A 21,821-nucleotide genomic window follows, 5' to 3' on the forward strand; every position below is an offset into this window, starting at 1 on the left:
CTGTCTGCTTATTTCACTCCTGCTACAGCTCACCATCATCTTCTGTCCCTGATCTCATCTTACCACTTACTCACACTCTCAGAGCCAACCTGTGCCTTCTCCCTCCATCTTCCTCTCCCCCTCAGGTACTCTTGAGTTCAAGAGCTCTCGAAGTCTTTTCCTCAGTGGTCAATGTCTGAGTGGGACCCCTTCAAATGGAGAGAGAGTGCACAGGCTGCAGCCTCTCCCCTGTATCGTTCACAGTGCAGTTTGACCCGAACCTCACTCAGTCAGCCTTTTTTATTGCAGTACCTCAGCAGCGGGAGGCTCTTGGCTGCCGGCAGGAACCTGAACAGTAATGTCCCTTTCATCCATGTAAGCAAAAAAGTATGTGTGCCGGCTCAGTAGCACCTGTTCTGTTTGAGCAGCGTGTCTGACTGCGATAGCATAAAGTTTTTAGTCTGAAGTAAAAGTGCTGAAAAAATAGACTTTTTGTAAGTATACTCAGCAATGTGATCGGAGAAACTGACTTCTTAAGATAATACCTGACATTTGGGCTTCTCATACATGCAGTTTTATTGTTTTAAAGGAGTACGTACAGTGCAAAGTATAAATGCAAAGTACAGTTTGAGTAAATATTTGAGGGACTGTTCACTTTTTTTTTATTTGTCTGTGTGTGTACTTTTGTGTTAGTCATGTGTGTCTGTGCACAGACTTGTGCTCTGATTTGTTGAGACTGATGGCTCTGTGGGCAAAGCCTGACTTTGTCCTTGGGAAGAGCAAAGAGCACATTTTACCCTGGGGAGAGACATCTTCTGGAGTATTAAGTTTGCAACCCAAGTGTAAAAGCAGGTATGTATGAGAGTGTGTTCTTCTGTCTGTGTAGTGCATGTGTGTGGAGGGATGAATGGATGGATGGGATTTTCAGATTATGAGTGTCACCGTGATCTGAATGTGTTTTGCTTTTTTTTGTAAATAAAATGAAGAGCAAAGGGAGTGAAATAATTCTAAACTTGATTTTCTTGGACTTGTGGGAAATCACTGAAGTAAGTAAAGCAGAACTGCCACAAATTTTTTTCTTGACACACCTGTACTGCATTGTAATGCAGTGTTTTTAGAGGCAAGAACATGTGTATTCTCTTTTTTTACTCACCATTGCGATCTATAGCAAAGGGTGTGTTGGTGGTGGTGATCTGGTAGTTGCAGATCTGGCTGTACTGGGGGGAGCAGTCCTGGTCGGTGGCCTCCACTTGCAGGATGCTGTCGTAAATCTTGCCTTCTGTCACCGCAGCTCGGTACTGAGGCTCCCTGAACACTGGAGCAAACTCATTGACATCATTGACCTGAATGTGCACCACTGCCCTGCAGACAGAAGAGGGACAGAAGTAGAGATTATAATAGAGTGTCATCTGCATAGAGTCGAATGCTTTCTCGTACATCAATCTCCAGTTGTCGAACAAAGAGCATTTATGGAGGAATGAGCAAGAGAGGAAACAATGAGGGTTGAAAAACAAAGACTGTGAATACATAGACTGAGTGAGTGTGAAGAGTTCATGCAATATATTTTGCAAAGCCCTGCCTCAAAAAGGCTTATAAGGCTAAATACATCATGTTCTGGTGTGTATGTTCTGTCTGTAGACTGGGTGTCATGCTTAAAAGTGTACTAGCAGGAAGAAGCAAATAGATCCAATTACTGCAGCCTCTCTGATGGTTGTTAAATTGGGATTGTCGAGAGCAGAGGTCACTGCAGGAGATGGATTAGTTGGGTAACCAACAGTCACATTGTGCTTTGTGTAATACACTCTGCGGCCTGACCCAATGGATTAATTTTATTGTGTTACTTCATCTACCACACTCTGCAGGCAGAGTTCCCCAATCTTACCAAACTGAGCTATAATTGATCCGTCAACAATTATTCATGTTAATTCACACATGAAAAAACACAATTCTTCCTTTTAAATATGTTCATCAATACTCTTTAGTGTTCAGAAAGCAACAGACTGCATAGTCAATCCTTCAATGTATTGACTGACAGCAGGTGATGGATGACAGTGTGCTACAATAATGCTGTGGTAGAGCATCAGAACTGCAAAGCTAAAGTAATACTTTGCTTTTAGATACAGAGGGTGGAGATGAGTATATGGTTTATGGGATTAGCTTGTGGGTATGGTAATGACATGGAAATTATCCTGTTAAAAGAAGCGGCAAATATATCTCCAGCATGTGGTCGATTGGAGACACAGACCGGACAACAAAGAGAGAGACAGTGGGGAGGCAGAGCTTGGGCAGAATGGATTTTCACACTGTCTTATCTGTCCCTGTCACAAGTACATAAACATAAGCCACAATTTGTTTATGAGTCTCCACACACACACACACACACACTGTTTAACAGAGCATGTAAGGACATAAACAACTGGTGACAAAACAGATAAAGGTTAATAACACGGAGGAGTAGTCGGACTGTTGCTCCCTTACATTTAGCCCCCACAATATCAATGCATTAATAACAATGCCTTGTATTGACTATCAATACTGGCATCAATACTTATTGATCCATCACCACATTCTGGGTGCATAACCACTGATTTGCGAGTGCACTATTAGATGTTCTGTGGCCATTGTGTAGCAACCTTCTCATGAGTTCAAAGACATTAGTTATTCACCATTAAAAGCTAAAACACCAAGCTTGCATTTTAACATGTACAGAATAAAAATAATTAACACAAAGGAGTAAAAAGAAATGGCAAAATATTCAGTGAATACTTTAAGAAGCAACCTGTAAATGATGTGTTCACTCATGCATTCAATAATGAGGCATTTCTCATACACAATGTTATATTAGTCTCTCTTTAGTCCATAATATTAATATTAATGGTACCAAAACCATTTATGTGGGTAAACATGTGTTTGAGGTGCACTGTTTAATTTTCAGATTGCCATCAAGTATTTAGAGTATTTACAGCTACAACATTATAATAAAAAATACAACTATTAAAAAACCTCAGAAGGAGTCACAGCAGTAAGTAAAATTTAAATACTGTTCGCTAATTTAACTTTAAATACTACAACTACTTCCAACCCCTGGACACAGGTACACATAATTGTACACAATAAACAGGTAGGCTATATGACAGTGATTAATCACAGGGCCCTAGGACTGGTGCAATGTTAATGTTGATGCTAACAGCAGTAGGAGATGCAGATAAGAAGCACTGACAGATGATAGTAGCACCAGTGAGTGCAGTAAATCCCTCAGCCAGCCTTGTTTTGTCATATTAATGACACTCTCTCATAAACATTACCCCCCTGCTACGGCACGCTCCCCAGTGGTGATGGAGCTAACATATGTTCCACTCCTGTGGGGCTTGTACGAAAGAGCTGATGCGTTCATGTGTCATGAATTCATGTACATAAATGCAAGATATATAACTAAATGCAATAATTGAAAATGACTTTATGTATGTGTGTGAATGTGTGAATTTCTCTGCTCACATCTGGCTGTAGCAGACGGCTGTCACTCTAGGGCAAATGTGTGTGAGCGACTAGGCTTGTGTGTGTGTTTCATATTGCTGGAAGATTGCCAATTTGAGACTAAAACTGCTGTCCCTCCCTGTGGCAGGCCTTAACTCATAAGAGGGGGGACCACAATGTGTGAGAGTGACACAGACAACAGGGGGGGAATGGTTAAGTGACCCCATGTGAAAATGATGACAACACCACAAAACAGGGACATTTAAGTCAAAGGTTAAACAAACCTCAGCCCCACAGTGATTAGGCAAATCTAAAATTTAACACTCAACATGGCACAAGTCAGAATGCCTGCAGTCACATTAACAGACCCAAGAAACATCCAAGACGTCTGAGGACTTTAATGAAAGAGAGGCTGCCCACACACAGCAGCAGAGGGAATATGAGCACAGGGGACACAGAGGGCGTGTGAGAGGCAGACTGATGGTAGTATGGACGGAGAACTACAAGGCATTTTCAAGCATACTTTATCTATAGTCACCTATAGTCACTTTTTAGTTATTTTCTTTTTAATGAATACAGTGTTCCATCATGTTCCACAGTGTTCTAAAATTATGCTGATATGTCTTTTATAGCAATTTGATTCCTTTTTTTAATCACTACCACATTTAAATAATGTAAAATAGATTTTTGAAAGGTTGTATATATTGGTAATCTTTATATAACTCTTGTATAAGACTAAAAGCATAGGTAAATTGTCACTGATTCCAATAAAAAAGCATACGCTCTTGTTTTTGCCAGATTGACAGAATGACAAATCTGGCTGCAGGGCTGATGTAATGTGGGTTGCAGCTATAAAGCCTGACAAAGATACACAAACGGGGGTGGATGGAGGCTATAACTTTGTCTCTGACTGTCACTCAACTATCATAACTATCACTTCTACATTTGTGGTAAGTTTTAGGGATTAAAAATACATATATCTAGGACATTTCTTCATCAAGTCAAATCACTGATGAAGATGGGAAGTAAATACACCAAAAGTACATTTAAATGACTGTATCTAGACTGTACAGTTCTAAGGTATTTGCACTTTACCTGGACATTTTAATTGTATAGTTCACTGTGTTTGAGAGAGATGATTTTATTTCTTATTCTCCAGTACATATGTATTTGACATTTTTGGAACTTTAAAACCCTGATGTAATACATTGAATGATATGTTGTATAATTAATTTCTCAATAGTAAATAGTAGTAATACTACAAAAAGTGTCTGAAATAAGCTTAATCTACTCTACTGAGTGAGCTACAATATTCATATGGCGCTTCCATGTAAATGCATCAATAATATCAACCCATTTGGCCAATAATATTGTTTTTACTGCAGTTACTGAGAAACCTTCATCTACCACTGCTTGTACATTATATATCTAATTACAAGAACCAAGAAGACATATGGGTATGAACTCAAAATTGCATAATACATTAAAAAATCATGATAGAAATATTTTTCAAGCAGTGGAGATATGTTGAAATGCCAGCTGTGATTTTACCCAACAAGATCACTCGCAGATACAATCAGATACCAGCTGGGTGTTAAAAAAAGGTTAGTCTTGTTCCCAGATTATTACATATTCATCTGTACTCATCATTTATGAACGCTTAGCTTCATACAGCCACTTAAACAAAATCATTATTGAATGCCTCAAACACGCACACACACACATGCAAAGGACTCAATTAATCTTTGTCAAGAATTAGCCAAGAGGTTGAATCATCAATTTCCTTGTGTAAGACGGAAATGGAAATAAACAACCCCTAACTATACCAATGGGATCAAACACACAACACAACACAGGATGGTAGTCTCATCAATATGCAAGGAAATCCCACTTCCACATCGACCAGAACCCTGAGGCGCTACACGGCACTCCACAGGGACCTGTGTACTCTCAATACAAGGTGATTAGAATGCATGGCAATCCAGTTCAGTTTTTAACTTCATGAGCAGATCCGGCTTCACACCTGAATGCATTGATCAAAAACAAGGGGAGGGAGGGTGGGGATAATTGTGCCACTGTAGCTTGAGCTGCAATCTTTACTTTTAAGAGAAGTTGTGCACCAATAAATGAGTGAAAATGTCCATTTGCTGGACTTTGCTGACAAACATCTTAGCGCTGCGCCGTGACGCCTGATTGTGATTTAAATCCGGGAAGGGAACGTGTATCACTTTCGTCTCTCTGGTAAGTGAAGCAGACAGGCACAGATGGTGCAGTTCCTGGCTGTGCATATTTATAATTGAAACAGAGAGACTATACTCTCCCATTACATTATGTTAGCTGAAGATAAACAACATATTCCTACACTAGGTGTTTTTTTTTCTTCTCCCTTTTTAGCTTGCCAGAATTAATAGTCACGTCACCTAACAGGGTTTGACAGAATGAGGTTTCACTCATATTAGCATCAAGTATGACAAGCGTGAAGTTAAGATTCTTGGTAGAATAAAGAGCCGACACATTGACAGGGTACTATCTGCGTGGAGTCCCCTGGTCTCCTCACTGCAGAAATTTATCATGACAGCTTATGCTAACGAGGCACAGCTTTTGGCCCACTTCTCCTCTCATAAGAAAGTGACTTTTTTTTTTAATGTTGAGTGTGCTTTTAGGTTATTGCCTGTGAATATAAGTGTGTTTGTATGCAAGTTGGAAGATGCAAAATCAGCCTATCTATCCCCAGCTACAGCATTTGTCTTATTTATATGTAAATGTGGGTATTTCAGTGTGAATCTGAGCGTGCTTGTGTGTGCGTGCATGGCTGTCCTTCAGCTGGCTGTTGGGTGAGATAATTAGCCTCGCCAAACTGCAGCAAGGTTACAATATACAGGCCTCTAAGATTTGCTAATGATGACTCTAATAATGACCGAGATGCCAGGCATCGGTTTGTGGGAGTGAACATGTGGACACAGGAGAACATATGTATGTAGATCACATTTGCTCTCACACACATGCATGTATGCAAGCACCTAACCCTGTATTACTCCCCTTGACAGCCTCCAGGCACTTAACCCCTGGGCCAGTGTTAAATACACGTGTCACAGTTAGGTGCAAAGTCCCGAGAAGAATTATGAATGTGCTCTATGTGCCGGCGAGCTGTCCCTTATGCCTAATTACTCCAGCAGAACTTTCCACACAGTGTGGGGAAACGCAAGGTACAAACAGAAACTACTAGTCTTGATGGTTTATTAGTCAGATCCTTTGGTTGTATTCCAGCTGCACTCAGTCCAAAGCCTCATTGCTGTGTAGACGTGTCCAGCTACACTGACTTTTGAGCTTTCCATCCAATTTTACAGAGAAGCACTGGCGAACGATAAGATCTTGTAATGATGTTACCCTAAAAGATTGGATCCTCTAGTGAAAAAAAAGCAATTTATACATGTGGGCCCTGGAGACAGAGGTGTCAGCAGTTCAACTGAAAAAGTAATTTCCCTACACAGACTGTCTCATCTGAATAATGTTTATAGATACAATTATAGAGTACAGAATTTCCAGCTTGTTATTTTATTAGACTGAAAAGGTTTATGGTAATCTTCTCGTAATTTCCCAAATCTAACTCTTTCTTAAAGTCTTTCCTCCCAGGCCACAAACACTTATTTTAGTTTAAACCTTTACTGGAAGTTATTTTTATTTTATTTTCTGAGCTGTGCTCAATGAGCCTCATTAAATAAAAGAAACAGGCAGAAATACTTTTTATAGAAGTGGACCAAAATTAGTCAGGTGTACATATGTAATATGCCAGTTTAGGCAGGACTCATCACAATGCTTGCATCATTTATCCAAATGGTTCATAACACTCTCCATATTAATGGTTACATATGCCTGCAATACCTGTAGTTGATATCGGCAAAGTCATCATAACCAATGCGTTGTCATCGTTACATCTTCCCTGCATGTCTGGCACTCAAGGTCTCTCACTGTGAGCTGCATGGACAACTTCAGTTAGGATCTAATTGACTGGACTTACAACTGTAGTTTTAAATATAAAAAATGTATATATAATAAATATTTATATTTATTTATATTTATATTTATATTACAACCTCAACCTTTTGAGTGAGAGTCTACAGCAAGCAGCAACCTCTGGGGTTGAGACATGAAGCTAATGCAGAAGTTATATTGCAGTTCAATGTTGATATTAAGACTTAAAATTATAGGCATGGTTATGGGGATGGATGCCTGGCAGCCTTCTTCTACAACTGCACGCCTGCCTCTTTGCCTGTGTTTGGAGTCATAGCTTCCCACAAACACTCAAAACAGCTGTTCAAAAACCTACTGATGAAATCATAAAGGCTCTGTGCAGATAGCTCTATACAATCTATGCAAACTAACCAACAAAACAGCATTATGTAACCATGCTACTATTACTGCTATATGTTTTAGGATGTGTTTCTTGTTAGATGTGTATTGCTGCAGCAACATCACTTTTTTCAGTTCCAGTTTTTGCCTCTACTTTTTCTTCTGCTTTCAAACTTTTCATTTGCTGCTGTCTTTTGATCCTGTGGAACCATCTTATGACCCCTTGGGCAAGATCAAGACAGACATTCCTTCGGAAGGCTTAATTGGTTTTGTGTTGTGTGTCTGAATAAAGTTTGTTCAGACTCTTTTTTTAAGTTTCCCAGGCAGTGTCATTCGGTCAAGTATCCTCAGTCGAGTATTGTGCCTTTTATAGTCATCAGTATTTCTTTGTTAATAACAATTTAGACAACTTTGATTTTAATTTCCTGAGCATAGATTGTTTTTTCCCCCCCTCAAAGATCAGCAGTACTTGACACCAGTTTCAACTTTCTGTTACTGTCTTTGCTGAATCACTGGCGTGTTAAATCAATCAGCACAAAATGGACATTTATCACATTTATTGCTCTTTTCAACAGAGGCTGAGAACACTTTGCAGTTCAGTACAAATTGTTCATTCAGCAGAGGTCAGCTCTACAGTATTGTAGATTAATTTGTGGTTCATTTAAAGCTGACCTGAGCAGAAACAGCCTCAAGGAGTTTAAGGTGAATTCATTCGAGCTTTGCACTTCGCTGACAAGTGACTAAAGCTTCCACAGGCAGCCAAGTAAAATATATCAGAGGGCAGAGTGAAGCAGTGCGATTCAGAACTGGCAAGTCTGTATGATGTTATATTGGTCCTCTGACTCAGAGAAAGAAGGCAGTCAGTGTTTATAAAGCCGTCTGTTGCTGTCATTTCTGACAAAGTCACAAAAAGGGTGAGGAATATAACACACTTATTGGCCATGCAGGATGATGCATGTATTGAAAGTTTGAAATGACACATTGTGAAAGAACAAAAAAAAAAAAAAAAAGAGTCTCATTTTGTGCACAAAAGGTCACACTGAAAGACGGATTTGTGCAGCCAGGGCAGAGAGCGCATCCATTTGTGAATGCAGAGGATGGCTGACAAAAAAATTCAAACACTGCAACGGAGACAGAGGGCCTGACAGAAAGAAGGACAGAGTCAGACAGCAGGAGCGAGCAAAGCTGCAGCCAGCCAGGGAAAAAAATACAACGGGGAGAAGTAGGGCAGCAGCCAGTGGTAAGCAGAGCACGACAGAATAGAGGATAGAGAGAGAAGTTTAAACTCATTCCGTGTCACTCCTGATCCTCTCCCCTGTCCTCTTTAGCAGCTAATTTTCTTGACTGCCTTCCTTCTCTGCTGTTGACGTGTCATGTGTAATTTGAGCTCAGCCTTAGGCAGAGATCCTTCTTTTTCCCTGTTAGTTTCTTTCTTAATCGGAGCGAGCAAGCAGCGGTGCGGCAAAAGGCCTGCCTCATCCTTTGAGAGTTGCTAGCAAAAGGACAGGCCATTTAAAGTGTCTCCAAATTCACTTCCCCTGCAGCACCAGCCTGTCTGTACCAACCAAACCGAGTCTGCATCACAGCAAGCACTGAGTTATGTTGATAGAAAGTAATTGTGTGACATAACACAATGTCTGGATACTTAAAGGAGAAGTAAAACATAAACTACAGTACAAAGGTGAGGTCAGAGCCATGGTTAACCCTGTGTTCTCCTTACAGAATGAATTAACCACCAAATGGAAGCCAAAGTAACAAATAGGGGCACACAACTTCAAACTGCTGTAAAATAACAATAAAGCTTAGAATGACCACAACAACTGCACTGCAAAACACAAGACAACAATAAAATGAACACAAAGAGACATCAGGTGATTACTAGAGATGCAAGACAACCACAAAGGCAAAAAAAAATCTACACAAAGATACCTAAAACTACCATAAAGTGACTCAAAATGACCACAAACAGTGACAACTAAAACACAAAATAACCTTAAAGAGACACAAAATGACTGCATAAGGACACAATGGCACTAAATGTAACTTCTAAGAGATGCCAGAGAAGTCAAATATATACACAAACATACCTGAAACTGCTAAAATGACCACTATGTGGTGCAAATTCAGCACAAAATCAAAATCAGCACAAAAAGCACTGAGTGGCACAAGGCAACCATGGAGAGACAGATACATGTGATACCGTTACACAACATGATCACAAATAAATGCAAGACACAGAGTTGAGTCGTTCTGGCCCCTGTTTAGGAGGGGCGAGGGCTCATTCACTGTTAATGACAGAAGGTTGTTTAGAGTAACAAATAGAAGCATATTCATGGTAATTCATATTATATATCACAATATATAACAATGTATATAACGTGTGTTTATTTGGAAGCTGTTTCTAGGGTAGATGACAGTTCTAACATTAAATAAAGGCTCTGGATGTACTGTAATAGCAGTGCTGCAACTTTTAATCTAAGCCCACTATTTTTCCAGTCTCTACATCCAACACTGCAAGCATGAAAAAAGCAGCTCAGATATATCATCCACTTTGACACACACACACCACTAACACAACATACAGCAGTAAATACGAGTTAGACTTTCACCGAGGCTTGAAAACCCCTGCTGCTATGATTCCAGGTTTAATGTGTATACAGTATATGTGTGTGTGTGTGTGTGTGTTGTAACGGCTGGACAAGATGATAGATTTCTGTGCTTGCCTCCATTCTTGGCCGAGGTGAAGGGGTGGAGTTGTGTGGTATAAGACAGTGAGGCGAGATGTGCAGTGTACAGTGGACAGAGGTAGGTGTCTGCGCTGAGGGCAATTTCAGACAGAGGCTGCTTTCATGAGAGCCAACAAGTGTGACAAATTGTTTTTATCAGCACACCTCTTTAAAGTAGAGTCTGCTGGTGTTTGTGAAGGTGGAGGCGGGTGTTTCCCTCATCTGGGATCAAGCTGTGGCCAAGTGGAGGCAGCAGAAGGAAGAGTGGAAGATTTTTATTTGATGATTATTTAACTACAGCAAGATAACATGCATTTAAAACCAAAAAAGTAGTTGACAACTTTTCTCTTTAACTCTAGAGGATTTTCATGTGTTCAGAAAAAGACGTGAATCTTTATTTTAATTTATGTTATTTCACTGAATCCTTTTTTATCCTATGTATTTTATTGTGTTATTTTTCTTATTAAAACAATTAAAAACATATTTTTTATTTTTTTGGTCTTTTGTTAAATTAATTTTGCACTTTACTTTTTTCACCTCTGCAAACTTTTTTGTTTCTGATAAATTTTGATAAATCCAATCTAACAGGCATGATACTGTGTACTTCAGATTTAAAGGTAGGGTAGGAGATTTTGAAAACTCAGTGAGAGTCAGCCAGATTTCAAAAGTAAACACACGCCCCTTTCTCTCGGAGCTCACCCCGAAGCCACACCTCCAATCACATGGACGCGCATTACCTGAAGACGAGCTGCAGTCTGTGACTTGCACGTACCTCTCTGGTGCGCGCAGAGCAGGAAGAGAGTGACAACCAGCCAATACTTCACGCAGGTGCACCTCGCAGGATTGGCTGATGTTTTTAGAGTTTTATAGCTTCCACAGATGATTCATATTCTTCGTTTTAAAGCGAAACTGCTGAACTAATCGGTTGCTATCGGATTGTAAAGAGAAGTTACACTAATTTAACAAAAAGTGCATCAGAATAAAATCTCCTACCCTACCTTTAACAGTGAAGATGAATTGTGTTAGAAGCTGCAGCTTGTAGTTGTACCGATCCTGATTGTTTTTCTTTTTTGCACCACTCTTAGAAGTTGAATGAGAGTCTTCTGACCCAGCAGTGTTTGTGCCAGCAGCGTGCTCAGATTCTGTTTGAATCACAGCTGTCAAAACTGATTCAACATAAGACCACCGCCCACTACCACAAGCCTTCCTTCGATCCTGAGCTGCTGACATTTGCACCCACACAAATGCACAACTTATACTCACAAACAGTAATATAGAGCCAAGTGCTTGTCTCTGTTAAACACTACAAACTATCATCTATTCCAAAGCACCATGTAGCTGAGGATTTGACTTCAGTGTAGGATTTTAAGTAAGAATTACTATTGCTACTTCCATCTGCGTGAATTCTGTCCACCTTCACTGAGATCTGTTCATTCAAACCTCGCTGTCAGCTTTACTCACTTGTGGGATTTCTTGCCCTCTGTACCCCCGGGGCCTGAACCACAGTCATGAGCCTGGATGATGAAGGTGTATTCCTTCTGCAACTCGCAGTCCACCAGGCCGCGTGCCCTCAGCTGGCCCTCACCAGACGTACCGTTCAGCACCACTGCCTCAAACGGAGCCTCCAGACCATGGATGTTGAAAGCGCATATCTCCCCTAGAGAGCAAACGGAAGGGAGAAGGGAGAGAGGAGGTAAGAATAAGGTCAGTGTTAATCACAGTCTGTCAGGATGGAGAATATTGCTGTTTGGCTTTAGAGAAGGTGTAGGAAGAAAGTCAGCTTTCCAGCACCTTGACTCATATCGACATGTATACTGTAGCCCCTTCCTCTGGGGTGTGTCAGCTGTGTATGTCTTACTTATTAATGATATAGTGCAAACACTTTTGCCCCTTAACATTATATACAGATGGTATATTCTTATGCACAGCGATCAGGGAGCTGCCTGACTGCTCCAACATCAGTCTGAAAAAACATGAAGACACAGATGGAACAGAGACAGCCAAGATCAGCCTTGTCAAGTTCTCCCTGCTGCTTGGAACAACCTACCTCAACTTAATGAGGTGCAAACCAGTTTACTGTAAAGTGAGTAGAAAGGTGCAATGCTATTATGTACACATATTTGTCATAGTCATTAAATTAGATGTTTTTATATTTCTATAGCCTATAACAACTTGTTTTCTGCAATAAGAGCAAATTAGTTTATCTGTATTCTGCAAAGGTACAGCCTGCAAGGAGCTAGTTAGCGTGCTAGCTTGTGTAGCTATCCTTAATGCAAAACAGTTATTTCAAATGTGTGCTGTATAAAAGCTGGACATGTATGCATAAGAGTATTCCGTCACCTTGAGTTATACTTGTAGCCAACAGGCTAAATACTTGCACAGCACACAACAGCAGAAACTGCATCACAAGCTCACATTCCCACAGGCACACCTTCTTACTTACTGTCTAATTGTTCTTGTGAAAACCACAAAGGACATTCCTGCTGTTCACTCACCCAAGATGTACACATTAACCGCAGCGCACCAAAAAGCAACATACAGCACAATTGAGTTACACAGGACTCAAATAAATCTACGGCAGCTCAAAGTCACCCTCATGGAGAGATATACAGGAGGAAAATCCATTTAAATCCAGAGTGAGCAGCTGACAAGAGCAAAACAAAAGAGCACAGAGACGCCTGGCATTTATTAACAGGAGTGTATAAAGAAGTGGTACATTTGTGAAGTTGCAGAGGGAGTGTTTTTTTTTTTCTTGGAGAATTGACATCCCCTTGTGTTTCCACTAGAGGGACGTCAGGAAATCACTTAACGTGCAGGGCTCACACTCTGACCTGTGACGGCTAATTGCACTGATATCACTTAAACTAACAGCAAAGACTAAATTGGATTCCCAAGCAGCTTTGTGTGCGCATTGCTCCTGGCAAATTCTGATAAGAGCAACTTTATTTTCTACCCTTTCATCCTGTTTCTGTCATAATCCCCAGCACCTCACCCTCCCTTCCTGTTGGGGCAGGGACTCTGTGATGACAATTTGCCTACAGAGGAGCTACAGGCAAAATGATAAAGACAGAGTAGACGGAGGCAAAAGGAGAACAGAAAATGAGAGCATTGAGAGGTGGGTGTCAACACTGTCTGAACCCCCCTGTATTGCCTGAACAATGACTTATCACTGTTAAATGGCCCCCCGCACTAGTAGAGAAGCATGGCCTGCCAGCAAGAGCAAAATCATAAAATGGCATTGAGCAAACGGTGTGCGACGGGGAGTGACAGAAGATGCAACAGTCTTGATGTGCAGCTTCTCTCAATAGTGCACCACCGTACAAAACAGGCAAATGGAAAATCCATCACCACTGGAGCGAGAAATAAATCAAATATACACAGGCAAGTGCAGAAGCTTCCCATCAGGGTGAATATGCTGAGGATATGCTGATGGCGCACGCCCACCGTTGAGGCTTGGTGGCCTGACATGCTGCTCCTGATTTAATTGTAGCTGATGGGGGAGCGAGGAGAGGGGTCAAGGTGACCGCAGGAGGAGGACCTCCCTCTTTTTTAGACTCCGATGAACACTCAAAACAGCTCTAGGCTCCAACAAACCAGTCATTTTTTTTTCTCTCTTCCTTTTATGTCTGCCTATCACTTCACTCCAGACCTGATAAGTGTTCTGCCACCTGCAGAGAGGCAAAGATGGCTGGTAGAGGAGGGAGGGACGAAGGTGGAGGCACTGGCCCCCGCGGCAGAGGAGGAACAGATGTTGGACGGCTGGCACTTGGCAGAGGCAGAGAGCTCACAAACGCTAATTACTGCGCTAAACTGTTAGCTAAATATGTGTCTCCGTGTCACATTAGACTTTTAAGAGGTAGATTTATGGTCATAGGGAACTCTGTCTTCTTGAAGGGGACCATTTAAAACTAATGGATGCAAACTAATGGATATGAAGTGTGCACTGCTATTTCTTTATTAGTTTATTTGCCGGGTAATAGACATAATGAAGTGCTTTTATGATCTTCAACGCTCTTTCTACCTTAAATCTCAATGTGCTTTACACACAGTAAAACTTTCAAACTTACTTGACTTCACTGACATCCTTTATTTATTTATTTTTTCCCTCCCTATTTTCTGCCACTGTGATTAGTGAGTCTCCCCTTGGACATCATTACATTTTCATTTAATCAAGTCTGAATTAATGTCTGTCTATTAGTCAGCAGGAAGTGCACTCAGGACCTAAGCTGCTGTCCTGTTGGTGTCAGAAGTCGTGCAGTGCTCAACACCTCCAGGGAATCTGGCACCGGTCCACAGCAGACTATCTTTGAGGACACAGAGCTCATTATCAGTGAAGGCAGAGCCATCTTACTGGCAACAGTGGCCTGTGTTTGCTGAGCCGGAGGAGTGTGACAAAATATCGGGGGCCACAGCGCCTCAGGGCCACAAGTTATTATCAGAGCTGACAGAGCGCTGCTGATGAGCCGCCTGTATTTGAATATATACACAAGCTGCTTTTGCTGAATAGGTGCTTCCACACACAAGTACACAGATATACACGGCGGCTGTTTACTGAGCGTCTGAGTGAGAAGTAAAAGTGGATCTATCAGACGGAAAGTCACACTGCCGAGAGGAAGAGAAAGATATAACGACAAATGAAAGGAGGAGCTGAGAAAGGATGGGAACATGGCCACTGCCTTAGGGCAGCTCCGATCTCCCTACTGGAGAGTGACCAAAGCACAGGCATGAATTCATACACACACACACACATTTGCTCAAACTGTGCCAGTTCGGCAGCTCTAATCAGAGCCGACATGCCTTTCATCCTCCTACTGTTGGAACACACACCAGATAGACAGCAAGTAAATCAGATTACTGAATATCATACTGTTACTGAACACATTCTGGACCAGGTATCGCTTTGCAGGCACCAGAATGTTTGCACTCATATTATCAGAGTATTTTCATTCCCACTGTTCCTAAATCAACTTTATTTGCACAGGAGCTGCTGTCTACTATGAGATTTACACAGTTGTTTTGAATTCTGCTGTGTTTCCAATTCGGATTTGGCATTAAATTATCTCTAGTATTAGTCACCCCTATAACCTGCTAATTCTCATTTTAGTCCCGAAAACACAATCACACTTCCACAAGTACTCTGGGATACATTAATACACACACACAGCCCTCTCTGCAGTGCAGAGATAGACAGTCAGCCTCATAACTCTGCAGAGGGCTGAAATTGAAAATGCTGTAATTATGCTCTTCATGAAATTAGCCAGCCGAGGAAAAAAACACAATTGAGAAGCTGTCCATTTTGGAGATAAGGATTAATACTAATCAAGCGCACATGTTCTGACTGGAGCGCACGAAACCTGGAGTGGTGTTTGCGTACAGCGTGTGCGTATGAGTGTGTGTCTGAAGGGTGATTTTTAATTAAAGACACACTTTCTCAACAAGGGTTTGGCAAGGGGAGAGTGTGTGTGTGTGTGTGTGTGTGTGTTTGTGTGTGACTGTGGCAGAACGACGTGAGATGATTTACTCGACCTCGCGGTTGCCGCCCCCGCTGCCACCTCCATTCTCTCCTCTCCTCTCTGTTAATTACATTAAAGGGGCTCCTCTCACAGAGTTAATGACATCCCACTGTCTTATAACAGAGTGAGCACCCACCCTCTGTGTGAGAGAAAAAAAAAAGAGTGTAGCAGAGTGAGGGGTGGAGTATTGAACCTGTCATACAAACCCTCATGTTAAGGCAGCCATAGGTGAGCTTAGCCAGTTTTCTTAGCATGACATATTAACGCAGTAGGGTTGTCTTTACCATCGGTTTCATACATGTGCGATAGACCGATATGCTTCACTATAAAAGGCATTATCAGAAGAAAGGGCACCTGATTGCTGCGTGCTGAATCATTCTTGTTGTTCTGAATTGTTCAAAATGGTGGAATCTGAACTAAAATTGCTGAAAAAGGTTGAAATAACTCTAAGAATGTGTAAAGTGAAGTAAGCAGAGCAAAGCTATGTGAATCATTCGAGCATGAAATTGTATGTGAAGCCTCAGACACAAAGAATGTAGAAAAAAAGCTGAATATATGGAGAACATGAAAAACAGAAGTATAATCAAAACATTCATTTCAACCTTGTGAAGTACTTAAAGCTGAAATGCTATGTAAAGCTAAAAAGAAGTGTCATTTATTTTGATGGGGAAATATAAAAGAATGAAAGAAAGAACATTTGAATAATATGAAATATTTGAATAAAAAGGTTTATAGTAGCATGCAGGAAATGATTAACCCATAGACAGATAAAAAATCTTCCCTCAGTGTGTCACCTACAGTTTCTCACTGTACTTTTTTTTTTAATTTACAAGAACTGACTTTACAACCTATAATCACTGTTATATTGTATGTTAATACGTTCCAACAGTGTTTGTGCTTTAAAGGGGAAACGTTCCATAAAATCTAAGACAAAACAAATCTCCTTCTAATATCGGCCATAGATTTCTGAAGAGGTTTGGATTTAGATCTCAGTGTAGAACTGTCACCATCTTGGCAGCACCTCTCAACAGGCTGTGTGAGTAACTAGTTGTTGAAACTTTCTGCACAGGCTTAGTTGTTTTGCTTTGTCCTTTCCAAGGATCTGCCTGCTCTTGGATGTAAACTGCAGCTTTGTGGCATTTTAAACTTCCTGTCATAACTGATACCCCGTTCACACTGGGGGAAAAAATCTGGCTAAAGTGGGATTCGGGCCTATCCAGATGTTTTTTTCTGAGTGTGAACACATAAAAAAACGAATATACTGCTTTTTGAACAGAAGAAAAAAAGAAAGAAAGAACAACACAGGACAAAAGAAAGCACAACGCATGCTCGCATGCAGCCCTACTGCGGCCTGAATTACGAAGTATCCTAGCAGTTTGGAGGACAACAAACAAAGCCGGTTTAAGCTGGATTGAGCACAGACACGCGGATTCGCCACGACACGCCAGATTTGAAAATAGGTCTGAATGTATACAGCTCAAAGGTTATCTGGATTCAACCCTGCTCTAGCTGAATTGACTTTCTCCAGTGTGAACGGGGTCTTAGAAATAGTTACATAGTTTATGCCAAATTGCTTATAGCCAAACCTGGAATCTTATGCAAATACCACTTTATTGAATCACAGCCCAGCACTATCAGAATGCATTACATGGCATTTCACAACAGGTGGGAAGTGCGTGAATGATGGATCCTCTGAACACATACCCTGAAGTTACACAAACATGGGATGGGTCTTCAAGCCTAAGCCAATATAGCCCCATACTAAGTTTGTCAGCATCACAACTAACTTTACATGTTGTAGAATCCGATCATTGTACCTTTTATTCTACTGGCGAAAATGTGACTAAAAGTCAGCAATATCCCAAAGTGCCCTGACGAAGACTCAGCCTGGCAGATTTGCGGGTGAATCATCCTGCCCGTGCTTCTCAATCTCCCCTCTCTCGCGGACAGCAGCAATCCAGGTCTTGAAAACATCAGTGCTATTTTCTCTTAGCAGCTTGAAAAGGCCGTTAGCTCTGCCAACTGTGTGAGATGCCATACACCCACCTCCCCTTATGTGTCAATAAAGTTAATCACAAACCCCAGCGGGCGATGTGTCAATTACTTCAGCTTGGAGTGGAGCCAAAGCACTGCCGTGCAGGAGTCAAACTATCAATAACAAACTGGCATCCAATGCAGCACCCACTAGAACATTACAGTAAACACAAACACCTCCATTTAATCAATTGGCAGCAGGATGGTTACATCTGCTCAGAAACAATTCACTCAATGCGTGCAGTCAACACCAGCCAGGAATTATAATTTCACAGCAGTGACATTAAAACTGATTATTTCTTCCAAAAGGACTATTTTCAATTTCCTGTTAAGACACTGCTCACATAAACTGTGGAAATTACACTGCAGTATTATATTGGCTCAATATAAGGTTTTAATTCAGATTTACACTAACAAACTGTGTCACGGCACTTTGTAATGCCTTCTTTGTCGAGTTTTACTCTGTTTCTGTGTAATTTATACTTCATTTAGACAACACTAGACCAGCAGAGTCCAGTGTGCACAAAGACTGGATTTAGGCCATTTACAGTGAATCACTAAGCCTGGATTATGTATTTTTATCTTTTGATTTTTGTGGCATATTGATGCCGGATTACATTTAGATTATGTTCAATTATAGCTTATGTCGGAGACAGAAAACTTTTTTTTTCCCTTAGCACACAGGAGACGAATCTTTTCAGAAACAAATGTAAACTTACAATGTGACAACTTCTAAATAGGCAAAAAAAAAAGAAAAAAGAAATAAGGGAAGATAGAAAAACCTGTTAAACATTAACAAAACACAGGCAACACAATCACATTAAACACAGAGAAAAATCAATAGTTTCTATTTTCCAATTCAGTTCATGGAAATGGCCTCAGGGGAGAGCATGTGTCCTTGTCTGAGCAAGGCCAGTTAGAGTTCAATGTGTTCAAATATCCGTATCAGAGTTTACGACCCCCATTAATGCCCCTCAGGATGTTCTCTTCACAGCTGAGCAATATGATGAAACAAAGACCATCACCTCACTGACACTCGCTTTGATCATGGATATAGTTTTATTACATCTAAGGTCAACAAAGCTGAACAAATCTAAGAACAACCAGAGAATATACAGAGTGCAGAAGTGTAAAGTTGATTACAAGTTTTCTTAGAAGGGGAAACACATGCGAGTCCCACTTCCTTATTAACATAAAAGCTACAGATGTCATTATTTTCTGTTAATAATCTGGTGAGTCATGCATAGGTTATGAAAAGCTTGTCATGACTCATCAACTTTTGGATTGCATTACTGTTACTCTTGTGTGTCTGTGTCTGACAAAGCAGGAAGAGAACAACTTTAATCAGTCCTGCTGTCAACCACATACTGTGCCTGCATGCATTTTGCACTTCCAGGTTAGCAAAGGGTCTATTGCAATTCTTCCAGTGGAGCTCAGTTAAAATGTGCACAGTGCACATGGTGTGATGATAAAAACAGGAAAATACAAAAAAGCAGTTTGTTTAGCAGTGTAGCAGTAAATTGAGGACAACCTGTAGCTTTGCAAAGTACAGCTGTTTAACGTGGAATGTGTGTTCTGTGTATGTCATCAGAAACAGAAGAATGAACAGGACTGTCAGGAGACTGTCAGTGGAGATGAAAATGAAGGTGTTAAGTCTTTTGATATCAGACTAAAGTTAACCTTTATCCTTTTGGACATAAAATGTAGTTGTGTTATTCCATATTGTCAGCATATAAAGTGTTATGACACCGTAATCCTTCATTAGGCTTATATGCGATGCTTACAAAGCCTGACCATGCATCAACATGTGGATTTGGAGTGAGACCATCCCGGACTCAGACTCGTGATATAATAGATAACCCAAGACTTTATCCACACAATAGATAATTTACAGATTAGTATTCATATGATTATAATCAATGATGTGCAGGCTATGCCTGAAATTCTTTCCATTTTTAATGTCAAGGCATTAGCTTGAAGCAAAGCCCAGTGCTGAATTCAAAAGTGCCAGTTCCACATCTCTGTGGTGAAATAACCATCCCTTCCTCTACATTATGTATAGTGCAATACTGCCTAAATACAGGCTGAAATCCTGCCATTAAACTATCTATCATCTTATCGCATGCCGCCGGCTCTGGCAGTCAGGCCCAGCTGTTCACCATCATCGCCACTGAGTGTTACAGGCTCAGCTCCAAAAGCACAATAGATATGACTCCGATCAGCCTGCTGCTGTATTCTACCCATGATTCAACAAAGACTGTACCAAGAGCCATCATCAAAGGCATAAGGCAATGTCCACTGCATTAAGGAGCTGAAATCTAACAGCAGCCTAAAAGCTGAGACAAAGATATATATCAGAGTTTTGTACAAGCTACAGAGAATTGTTTTGGCAGAAAATCACTTATAATATTTTAGAAAAAGAGAAGCATCCTGTCCCAACTGACCGAAATACAAAAATATATTCTAATCTTGTTCATGCTGTATTTGGGGATTTGAGAGGGAGACCAGATCAAAATATTGATGCTGCCTCAACATGGCCCCCGTATCTCTGGTGTATTTTATATGTAAATTGCTACCAGTTACATCAGCCTGCTTAAAAGCTCCTGCAGCCACAGCGCATATGAGGCAGGACCTATCTTTTTTTTTTTTAGTGGAGTCTGTGGTAATGACTGCGTTGGGGCGGGATGGATGAGCTCACTGTGGAGCGGTTGGTGCAGACTGCGAGAGACGACGCCTCGCATGACACTGCTGGCAGTGTTTACCTTCGGGGGAGGAAGACAGGAGCAGAAAATTGGTGGAAAACAGAGAGGAGAGAGTGAAGAAGGAAGGGAGAGAGAGTACATTGATACCAGGCGTGTACAGTATGAGTCTGGGAATAGCCGCAGAGAAAATATCATTCCTATGTCTGTGTGTGACTTCCCTACAGAAACCTGATGGAGGATTATACGTTAAAGTGTCTAAAAAAGATGCTGCAATCATGGCAGTCACATGAAACAAGACCACAGATGTGACAGTTGAGATATCCCGAGGGAGGTGGGAGGTGACTTCAGTCCAATGCCCTCTTTAAAACTTTGTTTACATAAGAGGTTTGAGACTAGATTGGTAATCCATAATCCCACTCAGGTGTGGGTGAGTAATAGATGACAGTCAAACCAACCAACCAATCAATCAATCAATCAGTAAAGTCAAAAAAGTCAAAAAAGTGACGTGTGCAGTAACACTAATACATGTGACATGTCACATCAATGCTCGTGCAGCTCAAATCTTCCCTTCCACATCCAAAAACACTGGATCCTACAAATCCCATAATGCACCTCAGCAAATCTCCTTACATGTTAAATGATCATGTTATAGCTATTTTACACCTCAGGAACTACATAACCATTAACATTTTAATTCTAGAAAATGCTGTAATACCTAGAATGCACTGCACTTTCTGAGCTTAATGAAAAAAAGGCAGGCCAGACATCTTGAAGTAAAGCTTAATCGATCAGATGACCATAGTTTTTTTTGCTACATCCCTGGTCTTTGAGTGACTTTTTCCAAAACCTGTGCAAACCCTGTCCAGAATGAGGTTTGTCTGCCGTTTCAATCCTTGTACAATTTCTATTTGTTCTTTTTTTTTAAGCCCTGGAGCTGGTAAAACCTCCCAAATGATGTCTTTTACACTACCTATGCAATAAATGAACAGGGAACATTAAACATGTAGTAGATGGAGGGTGGGTAGATTTTCACATCCTCACAC

General features: G+C 40.8%; 1 protein-coding gene across 1 annotated transcript in view; it reads right to left on the minus strand.

The window, feature by feature from the left end:
• The window catches only part of LOC114445041 (calsyntenin-2-like), a 219,611-nt gene that overhangs the window by 81,357 nt on the left and 116,433 nt on the right, over positions 1 to 21,821 (minus strand). The window contains exons 3-4 of the mRNA XM_028419985.1: positions 11,991 to 12,186; positions 1,133 to 1,341 (exon numbers count right to left, since the gene is read on the minus strand). Of these exons, the coding sequence (XP_028275786.1) occupies positions 1,133 to 1,341; positions 11,991 to 12,186 (405 nt within the window). The remainder of the gene's footprint in view (positions 1 to 1,132; positions 1,342 to 11,990; positions 12,187 to 21,821) is intronic.

The sequence above is a fragment of the Parambassis ranga genome, chromosome 13 (genome assembly GCF_900634625.1).
Source record: "Parambassis ranga chromosome 13, fParRan2.1, whole genome shotgun sequence".
Taxonomy (NCBI): domain Eukaryota; kingdom Metazoa; phylum Chordata; class Actinopteri; family Ambassidae; genus Parambassis; species Parambassis ranga.